At 24.6% G+C, this 13,976-nt stretch overlaps 1 protein-coding gene across 7 annotated transcripts in view; it reads right to left on the reverse strand.

Annotated features, from left to right (window-relative positions):
- Positions 1-13,976, reverse strand: part of LOC111633539 (putative leucine-rich repeat-containing protein DDB_G0290503) — an 82,932-nt gene that overhangs the window by 18,690 nt on the left and 50,266 nt on the right. For 3 of the 7 annotated variants that reach the window (XM_023378145.1, XM_023378123.1, XM_023378139.1), the window contains 5 exons: positions 13,032-13,105; positions 4,358-7,725; positions 1,424-1,573; positions 896-939; positions 594-818 (listed from right to left, as the gene is read on the reverse strand). In XM_023378145.1, coding sequence (XP_023233913.1) covers positions 594-818; positions 896-939; positions 1,424-1,573; positions 4,358-7,391 — 3,453 coding nt within the window. In that variant the 5' untranslated portion in view covers positions 7,392-7,725; positions 13,032-13,105. The remainder of the gene's footprint in view (positions 1-593; positions 819-895; positions 940-1,423; positions 1,574-4,357; positions 7,726-13,031; positions 13,106-13,976) is intronic. The other 4 variants (XM_023378161.1, XM_023378153.1, XM_023378133.1 and 1 more) reach the window with 2 other exon arrangements.

Below are 13,976 nucleotides of genomic sequence, written 5' to 3' on the forward strand. Positions count from 1 at the left end.
CACTTTACTTCCATGCCTAAATCTTATTGCATGGTAAATATGAAATAACTGTAAAGTGATTGATTGAATAATCAAAAATGATTAAAATATTCAATAAGGAATAATCAGAAGTGATTGAAAAATCAAAGTAAAAGTGAAATTTTGATGATCAAATACTGTATTTAATTTCTTAAATACAGTCTTTGAAAACTAGACATATTTTCAGATTATTTACAACTGAATATTAAAAAATGCTTTAAGTTGAAAATGAATGTAAAATTTCAAATAAGTTTTTAAGCAATTTTTTTACTAATTTTTTAAAAATGTAATATTTCATTTATAGTACATTGCAAAAGCATCATATTTTTCAAAGTCTTTATCAATATGGTGATTTTTAGTCTTATATATTTTGAATAATCTTATTGGTAAACAGAAATCAGTTCTCTGAGTATGAAATGAACAAATAGAAAAAAACATTTAATATAGAAACATATATTTTTCTGTCCTGAATGTTTATGCTTTTATCTGTTCGATTTCTAATAACAAATAACATTAAATGTGGTATCATCATTTTATGAAATGAATTGCACAGTCTACTGAGAACTGTTAAATACCTTAAGAGTATCTTCATATTTATCAATAAATATTTTCTTATGATGTTGACATACAGTCAATCCGGGATGATCAATATTAATTCCTGTTCGTTCCTTTAGTAAATTTTGTTCACTTGTCAAAAGCTTCTTTATCAAACGAAGTCCAACAAGATTGGTATGCAAAGTTTTGTGGCATGGTCCTCCTTTTTGAGTATGATCATACACTGAACATGTCTGCAATTTTAACTGGAAAAAATTATCTTAATTCAGTAATTATAAATTTTCATTATTCTTATAGAACAAATGATAGAATTTATTAAAACCTTTGGTGGACTAGGGCATTTTACTTCAGTTAGAGAAGGACACACTGTAAAAGAAAAAAAGCAAAATGTTATTATTCATTTGAAAATTATTTAAAATAGTCTTTTTGAAAAAATTTATTTTTCAAATTAAATACTTTCAGAAAATGTTGAATAATCATTTAGTTATGATATTAATTTTAGGAATTTACAGTTTTGTATAAAGATCTTTATTAACAAATATTAATACATTAATTATTTTTAGTAATAAAATTGTTCACAAATTTAATTTTCAAATTTTATATTGTATTCAAGATTAAATTCAAACTTATTTATAAATGAATAATTAAAAAGAACTGTTGTTTTGAAGCAAAATATAAATGGTGTATTTTGATAAAATTTTGTAAATAAAGAAAAAAAAAAATCAATACTTACTCCAAATATGATTTTATAGCCATAAGCAAAAGAAAAAAATTCACATAAGCAAAGTTTCATTAAAATAACTAAGACATTAATAAATATATATGTATATATTTTTCAATAATTACTAACCTTTAAGTTTTTTATGATTTGATTTCTTTTCTGTTTCCGTAGAACTAGAAGAAGTGATGCTAATACAGTCAACATCTATGTGATCTTCTGGTAACTTTCGTTTAGACCGATGGCGATATTTGACATTGCATACCATATCATTATTTATTTCTAAGAAATCAGAAAAAAATTAGAAAATAATTGTTTATCATCCGAGTAATAAAAATTTTATAAATTATATGTATTTAATTTGTGTCTGTTATTAATTTAATTTATAATTATGTTCGTAAGCTTCAATGTATCTCTGATGATGAAAATTAAACGTTTTTAATATGTAGCCTTCTAAAATGTATGTATTGTATATTTATAGAATTCACAATTTCTTTTTTTTTATATTATCTTTCTTTCATATAAAAGATAGCTTTTGCTGCAATGTTTTGAAATGAAAATTCAAAATACATAAAATTCATAATTTTATAAACAGAACTTAGCTATAAATTTCTACAAGAATGTCCAATATGAAATTTAAAAATTAAATTGCAAAACCTTAAGAAATACTTCAAAATTTATATAAAATTATTAACTGATTTAATCATATTTGTTTTTTTTCCTATGAAAATAATTATGTATTTATAAAACCTACTAGAATATAAAAAGATAAAATGTAATAACTTTTAAGAAAATTAAAATAAAATGCAAAAAAAAACAAACGAAAATAGCTATAAAAAGGAATTTATTATAAATGCTTAAAAATTATTTTTAAAATTTATTTTTACACTTAAACGTCATACTATACAAAGTGTTGTGTTTATTTAAAACAATCAGTTTATCTCGCTAAATATATAAACTTCTTTTGTTGTTATTTCACTACGAATTTCGATTTAAAAATAGCAAAACCCTTCCTTTCTATTCGACATTTAGATTTTTCTATTGATAATAATTGATAAATGATATCTCGTCTATATACAACACGCAAAAACACATCGATTAACTAAACATTGACGACAATTCTTTTTTGAAATTTGCGTGGTAGCAGTATATTTTAATTGGGCTGATCGATAAATAACAATCACTTTAATTATTTCGGTTGTTTGTTATTTATCGATGGAACGAAAAATAAGATTTTCTTCACCTCCGCAACAATAAACTACATTTATAAATTTCAAAAAATCGTAGCGACAGATGTTAGCGGGTTGTTTACAAGAATAGCGATTAAACGTTTTAACGTTGATGATGATAATAATAATTACGCAATGCTTCTATTTTTAATCTCTATATGATTTTACACGTGTATTAAATGGATTCGTATGAAATTTTCATCGTTATATATATATATATATTTGAGGTCAAATCATGTTACCGCTTTTTACACACACAAATTTTAAGATTGTTGATTTTAAAAAAATATATATATATATGTTAATATGCGCTTGAGACTTTTTTCGATATAAATATTAACGTTATAACTTTTTTAATATATATATATTTACGGCATTATATATTTAATCAATATTTTCCGCCTGTACTTTGTTTTATTTTTCGTAGAAGGAATAATTATCGGGAATATGCCAGATTGAATTATTGCTATAAGTAGAATATTTCTTTCTTTTTTTATTATTTTTTTAATAATTTTTTTAGTCATTTCTTTCTTCGTAAAAGCAAATAGAATACTTAAAAATATTTCGAATTTATTTTTGTAACTTTAGCAATTAAAATTACACACAAACAATGATTATTTTATACGAATCTTAGGAATTTCTATTTATAACCGGACAGAAAAATTAGTACTTTAAATATACGATATTTTCCTATAAATATTGATATATGTTTGAAACTGGAGGATTAATAAGGAATCGCGACTTCTAAATTAAAAACGACATTTCTAATTTTCTTTTTCTTTTTTTTAAATAACAATTAACAACTATATGTTAATGCAATGATAACATTAATTTTAAAACTCAACTATTGAAGTTTCTTTTTGTAAAGTAATTAAAATCTGGTTTAATAAAAATAATTTCATAAAAAAATGTCTAAAAATGCTAAAAATAACGAAAATCTATAAAAATTCTATTAAGGTTAGAAAACATCAACTTTCATAAATCAAGAATAAAATCAAAATACTTGTAATAAACTAAATACAAACATATCAAGGTAATGCTAAACTACTTAAACATTTTATTTAAATTTAAAAAAAAGTATTAGAAAAAATTGAAAAAATCAAATTGTTTTTGTATTATGTGACATAGACTGAACCAACCAGTAAAATGGTTATAATTTCTAAAAGTTATTTTGAGATAAATACCTGTTTCCAGTATCTGATTGAAAAATAGCTAGATGAGAAATAATATTAACTCTTAACATTAAATAATTATTTATATATTAAATTTCAATAGTTAGTTAATTTAATACAATAAAACTTCAGTAAAATAAACTAAAATTGTGTAGTGAACACATCTGTGACCTTGCAAGACTACTATTAAACTGACAATTTTCCTTTAGCCAACAAAACATTAGTTTATTAAAAGAAAAAAAAACTCTGTCTTGGTTTTTCAATTTATCATTGCTATTATTATTAGTATTTATTTTGCATTATTTTATTTATGTAAGTAGAATTCAATATTATTATTTAAAATATAAACATTTAATAGTGTTTTAAATGTCTATTTCATACTTAAGAATTCAGATTGTCTTTGATATAGGCAAGATTACATTTATATAGTTTATTATCATAGTTTTTTTAATATTGCAAAAATATTAAAAACAATAAAAATATTTGTTGTTCTCTAATTAATGATGATCTTATCCAAAAATATTCATTTTTGTTTAGGAATTCAGATTTTGGATTTAGTAAGGTTTCTTTTGTTGGAGGTTGAAAAGAAATGAAAAAAAGGCAAGTAAATAATCAAAAATAAATAAATTTAGCTTTATTTTAAAGATAATAATAATTATACTAACCATTAGTATTTATAGATGATACATTTTCTTTTTTTCTGCTTAATGAATTTGTACTGTTTTCTCCATTAATTTCCATAAAATTTGCTAACTCGGTTGAACGACTGATTGCCAATTCTTTGCTTGCCAATGATTTTGATTTATTATTATTACGTTTTATTTCATTAATTTTATTTTGAAAATCTATGGTACTAGAGGATTCTTCTATTACTTTTTCTGATTCAGGAAATTGTTCTGTTTCTACTGTAGACAATTCATCATTTTGAATTTCAAGTGTATAGCAAGGTTCTGGAATGACAGTAACTTCTGAAGATTGTATGTCTGTGTCATTATTATTTATTGGGACACAGTCTAAAACAGGCATTGAACTGTTTATCACTATCTCTTCTGAAGATTCTTCAATTGGAACAAATGTTGACATAGATCCTATGTCAACAAATGCTGATGGCTCTATTTTTTCTATATCTTCAACAATACCTTCAGCATTTACTGTTATTGTTACAAAAACTCCATCATCTCCAGCAGCTTGCTTCTCAGTGATTAACTCTCTGAGTCTATCGCCTGCTTTTTCTGGAGTTAGTTTACCATCCTTTTTTTCAAAATTAATATTACTACTACATTCTGAAATTTTAAAACTGTTTGTTTCTAGATTACTGTTTATTGCATAAAAATTCTTTATTTTTCTATCATTATTTGAAATATCTCTTATATCTTCAAAATGATTCCTTTCAATTGATTTACTAAGTTTTAAATATTCTTCATTGGATATAGGTTTGGTGTATGCATGTTCTATTTCTTCTTGTCTACTGTTTTTCCTTTCAATAAACAATAAATGCTTACTATTGGAAATTTTATTAGATGCATTTATTTCTTTATAAATTCTACTATAATTTTTAATTAAACTATTTTCAGTTTCATTTTGATCTATATCTGATAAATTAATGTAATTACTTATTTCTTCATTATCGATAAGAGATCTTTCTATGTTTTTATTTGTATACGAAATGGATGCTGAATCTAGTATATCTAAAGAATTATGATCACTCATTTCATGCATATTATCACTTTCTACATTATCTGCATAAAGTTTCTTTTTATTGACATGCATATTATAAATTTTTTTCCTATTTACTATTCTAGAGTTACTATTTAATTTTTTATCTAACTGAATAGATTTAGAATTAATATTTTGAGCAAATTCTTGAGAATTTTTAATATAGGAAAGAGATATTTCTGAATTCATTTGTGAATTTTCTTTTGTGTTTGGTTTTGTAGAATTAAGTTTATCCATTTGAGTAAATACCAATTGATTGTTTTTAAATTTTTTATTTAATTCTTCACCACAATTAAAAGAACTATATTCTGAAGAAAAGGATGAGTAATTATCATACACAGAAATGTCTGAAGGCCATTTTTCTTTAACAAGATTCTGTTCTTCTGAATGATTAACATTCATTTCTTCATCATCATGAATAATTTTTGTAGCTTTCTTTCTTCTTCTGCGAACAGTAAGATTATATTTACCACCTTTGAAGTATCTTCTTCTTCGCCTCTTACGTGGAATGTTTTGCCGCTGATCTGGCATCACGAAAGGGTCAGTAAACTGTGATACTAAGTTTGGCAGTTGATCCTCCGGAATTCTCTTCATTAAAGATTTTTGAGAAATTTTATTTTTCTTTTTAACAAGTTTGAATAGATTGTCAGTTTGAAGTTTTCTACCACCTTCACATAATGTATGTAATTTTGATCTTGTAATTCTTCCATGAGTAGTAAATTTTTTATAACTGGAAGACGAATTAGATAAAAGTTTTGAACAATTTGATGATTTTTGCATTTTTTCATTTACTTCATCCGAATTATCATTCATCAATATTATTCCACTTTTACTCAATTTTCTTCTTATTACATCACTTATAGACATTTTCAATATTGGTGTCATTGCATTTCTTAATTTTTCCCTACTGCTTTTATGACCCATTTCATTACTACTATTATACTTGTTTGTAAAACTGCTAAGAAATCTTTGACATGCATCAATTCTTTCATTAATATTATTTTCTTGTTTGATTTCAATTATTGGTATGTCAGTTATTCTTTTATCATCTATTGCACTTTGAGTTTCACTGCAATTTACTGAATGACAACTGTGTTTATCTATTTCATTAAGACTTTCACCATCACTTAAGATTTTCTGATAATCACTACATGATAAGTCTATTGTTGATTCATCACTATTTAAAATATTCTGATCATTAACTGTTTGCGAGTTTACATTAGATCTTAATATTTCACTTAATGATGTTTTCATCAAAGGACTTAATAATGTTTTGATCTCATTCTTATCACAGACTTTAAAACAGTTTTCTGCAAGAAATCTCACTCTTTTTGGTGTTATTTTATATCTGTCCCAATGTTGTGGTTTTTCTTGATTAGTATTTACAACCGACTCTTGTATTACAGTTTCATTTTCTGTTGTACGTTTTGCTGGTGCTTCAATTTTAGATTTTAACATATCTCGAAGGGGTGCTTTTAATACTGTATTCAGGACCATTCGCACCTTTTCTAACTTTAAAGAAGTAATATCTAATGACACTGGCTTACTGAAGTAACTATTACTTAATTGTCTTATATCACTTTTATCTTGAATATAATTTCTATTTGATGTTACCTGAGTTTCTGCACTATTTAATACTGAATTAGAGGAATCGCTTTTTTTTACAAAACATAAATTAACTTCCTCATTAGTTGAAGAATTTATTTCACACTTTGAACTATTAGGGTGATTCATATCTGTACATTCTATAGAATGTTTTTCTGTCCTATTAAGTAAGTCAGGTTGATTAATTTGATCAGAATTTTCAATTACTTTCACCAAATCTGAAACATTATCACATTCCATTTTTACTGGCACATCATGTCCATTTATTTTATTAATTGGAATGGAATTTTCCTTAAAATCCTCAAAAATATCCACACAATCGGTAACATGTCCAGGCATTTTATCAGTAATCACAGATGTTAAATTTTCGCCCTTCATTCTTCAATTCAATTCATTATAATTTTATTAAAGTTTTTATAGATAATTTTCTAAAAATTCACATTTTATTTGAGAATTCAAAAAAGTAGATTTTGTTTATAAAAAAAAAAATTATTAAGTTTTTATTTCACACAATATTTTATATATAAATTCTGCTTCAAATTTGTACTTCAGTCACGTATTACAAATTCAAGTACTTTTAATGTTAATTTATATTAATATTCTTATATGCTAATCAAAAATGAAATTATACATTGATTTTAGATGATAAAGCTGTAATTTAATATGATATTCTTGAGATTCTGATGAGAAATTTTCATGGAAATCTTGATATCTGAAAGAAAAAAAATGTACATATAAATATATTTTATAAATTCTTTTTGTTCTAAATAAAAACATAAATAAATAATAAACATATATATAATTATAAATTTTTAAAATTATAAACTAAACTAAATCTTTTCAGTTCCAAAATTTACTTTGCTTTGCAGTTAGATGTTTTCAGCTATGTGTGTGAAATAAATTACTATTACTAATTACTAACTAATCTGTAAATTTGAAAATCTATTAATGTAATTACTAATATAATGTTGAAAAATATTTATAATGTCGAATAATTATAATTCCATAATGATAACATCTGTAACATTTCAGTAAATGTATTTTAATTAAGTTAAACTTCTCTGTAAAGTGCAGAATGAGAAGAAAATGTACAGAATATAAGAAAATAATTGATATTATTATTTCGTTCGCAACTTATTATAATTTGTACGAATGTCCACAAAATAATAATTGGAAGACAAATTATTCCATCTGAATTTAAATCAATAAAATTAATTATTCTTCCTCGTTATCGATTTTAAACGGGAAAACGATTTCTCATAATAATTTGTATATAACTGACAATACCGATTGATTAGACGTTTATTCGGAATTTTGTCTATATAATAAAATCAAAAAATTCGACTAAATAACGTAATAAATCATTTGTTTTATTTCGATTATTTCCGTAAACATTCGCAAATATTGTAATAACATTTTTTTTTTATTTTCAAAATACAGTAAACTCCAGTAAGGTTGCAGAGTTTCGAGACAGCGGGGTGTGTTTTTACCTCTCACGTATAAAATGAGAATAGAACTACGATGAATATCCAGTACAGTAATGTATTACAATCAATTGTATACAGAAATTATACTGCTACATTTATTATAACAGGAAATAAACTAAAAAAAAAAAACATCTTCCCCTTCCATATAAAAATATAGAAAAATGAATATAGTAATTAGCATTGTTTTATCAGAAACATTATCGCGATGTTTCTTAATCTCATTTTCGATGTATACAATTACTAATTCTTATTAGAAATTTGTGAACCGAATTAACAGTTTATGATAATTATTAATATTAAAAATTAATGTGTAATTTGTATCATAGGAATTGCTATCATTTTTTTCCGTAACTTTACCTTATTAAATTATATTTAAATATTTATAATTATTATTAATTTAATTGTAACGATAAATTGCATCTAATATTTCTTTTATGAATTAATTTAATATAAAAACAATGCTATAGAACGAAATTTCACTGAACGATTAAAATATCAGTACAATTTGAAACGTAAACTGACACCAATTTTAATCATTAAGAATGATTATAGAATAACATTTCACGTCTAACATTTTAAATATTTCTATATTTTTATCTTGTTGTCATTAGATATTTTCACTTCTCGTTTCTTATTTGCTTTATGCAGAATTACGCAACTTTACTTATGTTTCCTGGTGTAGCAGAACTTGCCAAATTACCATTTTATATTCGTTCCTTCGTAATTTTTCAAGGCCGAAAATCGTAGACAGTTTACGTTATTTAAGAATTACGATCAGCACTAATAAACTAAATTTCGATTCGTTTATAGATATTAATTTCGTGTACGTTTCTCCAAGTTATCCGAAAGAAAAAAGAAACGTGTTCTATTTAAGAGAGATCAAAGAGAATATCAGCAATTATTACTTATAATTTCGGCACAGGCAAATATTTAGTCTACAGTAAATATCAATGTTTAACGTTTTATCATCTTCCCTTCTGATATTATAACGTTTAGAAGCGTATCGTATATAACCTATCAAGTTTTTAGTTTATATATTTTATTAATAAAGAGAAATCACTGAAACGAAATAACGTAATATCAGCGAAACAAAATGAGAAAATTATAAATGTAAAGCAATGAGTTTTTTTTATTTTTATGAGAGAAAAAGTACTGTCAAAGAAAAACTGTTCTTTCAAGAGTACACTGATGAAATAATGAACTTATATACGAGAGTTCTGATAACAATCTTTTATCTAACAAATTATTATTTTATTACTCGACAAATTGTTCTTATTACAAGTTGTAATGATTATCGTATTATAAACGAGTATGTTTCGCTTATTTGTCATTTCTATCGCAACTTTCTCCGCTCAATTAAACTTGAATTGCGAAATTTATTTATATAAAATGAGTACGAAATATACTATAACTAAACCTTGCATTAAAACAATTATAACACAATAAACTATTTTTTTTAAAAATCTTTTAGTATTTAATATATAGAGAAATACGTTAAGATATCTGTAAAAGTTACATCATATTCTTAACAAATTATCTCCATTATTAATTGTTTGATTAAGAATTACAGAAATAAAAATATAGTTGAACTCTCATCATTGATCATGTTTAACAACGAAAATTATTTACTATTTTGTACACGTTTGGAGGAAAATTAGAAGTGATTTAAAGCTTAATTTTAAATTGTAAAGCGAAGAAAAATAATTACAAAACTTGTATAATAGTTTGTGTTATCAGGATAAAATTAACTCTGATAGATTAGACAGTTCTATAAAAAAAAAAACCTTATTGTTTATTATTTTAGATCGAAAACTTAATTCAATTATTATTCATTTTAAAATCATTTACTTATTATATTTGGATTATAACACTGAAGACAATAAAACAAGTAAATAGATGCGGTCGAAAGCTTTTAATGGAATGACTTTTTGTTCATTCGATTTATCATTATTTAATGATAAAACGAATAAACGGTCATTCATCAACTGCAGAAATAAAACTAAAAAAAAACTATTACTGTACAATGAATATAAATTTGTATATCAATTTTCCATGGTAACGTCGCTTTATCAAATAAAATTCTTATATCAAATTATGAAAAGTTTTTCTTCTTATCTGTGAAGACAGTTCGTTTATTTACAATTCTGATTTTTGTTTCTGTTGGTAGGATGGGAACTCAATAAGAACAATCGGTGGAAGATTTTTACTCCGAATTATTAAGAAAATAAATTGTAATTTACCTTTAATTCTGATAAAACGAACTTGAGCAATTGTTCAAGGTCAGTAGTTATTATTATTATGAATACACGATATTTTACATACGTTGTTTTGCAATATAAATTAATTTGAAAACTTGAATTTTTTTTAAATTATTTATTTTCACAAAAACCGCCGAAATTGTCGAAAGTTAATAATTCAAAAATAAACCTTTCAAACTTCAATTAAGAAAGTTACAGTAAATACAAAATTCCGAAAAAAATCTGATGTTTTATCTGTTACGAAAACACGAATTACATAATGGTTCATGTTAATAACAAAGCACCATAAGAAAAAAATTATTAAAAATCAAATGAAACTGAAACCCCTCCATCAGTATAAAGTCACCGAACACCGGTCATAGGTTCGCGCCTCACCAACGGACTGACCACGTAGAGTTTCTCCGATTTATTTCAAGTATCTAACACCTAAATAGAAGTCAGATTCCCATAGAAATTGCTCGTGGGAGGAACTCACCCTTGGCAGATTGTGTTGCCTCGTGAGAGAAATTCTTTCGGTTTTTAATCCATATCAATATACAGTATGTCGAATTAATCGTTTTATTTTAAAAATCAAATAGAATAAATTACTTTATTGCATTAAAATATTAAAAGGAATACTACAAAACAATGGTGGCCAAACTTTTCGGGACAAACTTGTGTACATCTCATATACTAGAAGTAGGTCTATTGCTATCATTTATAAATGGTGTGTCAAATGTTTTCGCGGGCGGATTTAGCCCGGGGTACCACCGCTAAAAAAATGTGTGGCTACGGTAATTTATTTTAAATCAGTGTTTCCCAAAATCAGAATACGAAAGAACAAAAAACAAAAGAAAATTCATTAGTTTTCAAATCTTTATTATTAATATTTAAATGAAATGTTTTATTGTATAATTTTGAATAAGCGATCATGAATTTGATGAGATACTTGTTATGAAAGACATCTTCATGCAAGGGCAATGTATTCATACTTTATATTCAAGGTGAACTTCAAAATAAATTACTGAAAACAGCCGGTCCCTAAGTAGAAAAATGTGTGAAAGACTGTTCTATGGAGTTATTTCGTCTATTCTGTCTAAAATATTTAAATACAGATTTATTGTTTTCATTGAAGGCGTTGGATTTATACGAAGTGTTAATTCACAGGGCACTAGTAACTGTAATGTATTGACTAAAGTAGTAGTGTCAATGGTGTTAAGAAACTCGTCTTGGTTAATTATGCAGGCGTAATAGTATATTATTTGCAATAAAACGTTATAATAAAAAAAATTCATGTTTAATATGATAATTCTGTTATCCTTTTAGATAAAATACAGGCTTTAATAAATAAACTTTAGTATTAAAAATTGAAAGTCTGAATAAAATATCAGGTGGAGAATATTCGCACAAATTTAGAAATCAAATACTTCACGAATTTACAACGAAAAACATTTGGTCATTTGACAATATACAGGATAAATAAGATAACCTTTTACGTTTAGGAGTATAAAGTATTGGAGATAAGAAACAATTTGAATCATTCTGTACATGATTTTTATTTTTAGTAAATCGTAATTATTATTAATAATGTTACATAAAATAATATATGGTAAATGGTACAATTATTGGCCATTTCAAATTTAAACCTCTTTAAAAAATTCCTACAAAAGCTATTCTATATTAATACAAGTTTTTACTATCATTAGGTAAATCCCGCATATTTTTCTGTCATTGGACACAATTCTTCATTTTCAAAAACAAAGCACATTTTGAATTAAACGATTGGCATTTGTAATTTCTAGTATTTGACAACAGAAAAGCTATAAAGAAAATAATAAAAACCCACCGTATAAGTGTAATATTTCCCGATCTAATCTTTCTGTTATGTCATAGAATTTTTAAAATGAAAATTTCTTTACATGGCTAATATAACTTGTACCGTTTATCCTATTGTATATGTTTGTTTTACTCTGTACATTACGTTACGAAAACAAAAATGTTTCTTCTAATATTGACTAGATCTACTTCTTAATATCCTGCTTCGTGTTTTTACATTTTCATTTGTTTGTAATATACTCACGATAATAAAAATTATATAATATGGTAATGTTTATATTAGAATTACACGTAGAAAATGATTTCTAAGTAAATGTCATTCTACTGATTTTATAAATTCTCAATTCTACGTATTCTGACACATTCTTGTTTTATAGTTATTTATTTTAGATTAACTAAACTACGAATTTTTGATTTCCAAATGATTGAATTCGAGATTTTAAAACAAGTAACAATACTTCTTTCGTAGTGATAATGAACCTGTTGGAAGTGTCACACGATAAACTCGTCAACCTGCAGCTAAGAGAGACATCTGCAATTTAAATGAAATTCTAATCAATTTGCTATTCATTCTAAAAAAAAAAGAAAGAAATATTTAACAATTTATATTTTATTATTTTTACTTTCGAAAATTATTTTAAAAAAACATTAATATTAAATAATTTATCACACAATAGATAAATTAATAGATGGAAGAATTATAGACAATTAAACTTTCAAATAAATAAATTTAATTAAAAATATTTTTTTACAATTAGAAAATATAATTCTATATACATATTATATAGACGATAAAAGTTTTATATATTACATAAGTGAATTTTAAAAAGGAACAATACGTATTTGCTACACGAATTATGAAAATTCAACAATTGGATATTATATAATATCGTTTTCTTAATATTTTTCCTACTGTGCAATACAGAATCTACATCTGTGTTTTGCCTTGTACGGGATGATCTGGAAGTCGTTTGACATAAATACACGAATGCGTAAGCAAATACAAAAACCATACTAAATTAAAGGAAAAATCCCTGTCCGCCATTGCATAAAAAAATAAATAACATTTTATATATTCTTGGCACTACAAATGGGTGCCATGCTGGAGGACTTCTCCGCTATACTGTATTTTTCCGAGCCATAAAAGAAAAACGACAGGAAATAAATCTGATCTTTAGTTAAACTGATCGGTAATTATTTACGAAATAATATCGATAAAGTAAAATAAAAACCAGAACGAATTATGACACCAAAATTCGTGTTTGTTCTGTCGTTACGAATATTTATTTTTAGTAATATCCCAAATGCAATCTTTGTGAAAATTATCAATATAGAATTATTACGTTAAACACGGTTGAAAAATTAATTAAAAATTGTTTTTTTTTTAAATTGTTAATGTGAAA

The sequence above is a fragment of the Centruroides sculpturatus genome, unplaced genomic scaffold (genome assembly GCF_000671375.1).
Source record: "Centruroides sculpturatus isolate CEXI.00-Female unplaced genomic scaffold, Cexi_2.0 scaffold54, whole genome shotgun sequence".
Lineage (NCBI taxonomy): Eukaryota > Metazoa > Arthropoda > Arachnida > Scorpiones > Buthidae > Centruroides > Centruroides sculpturatus.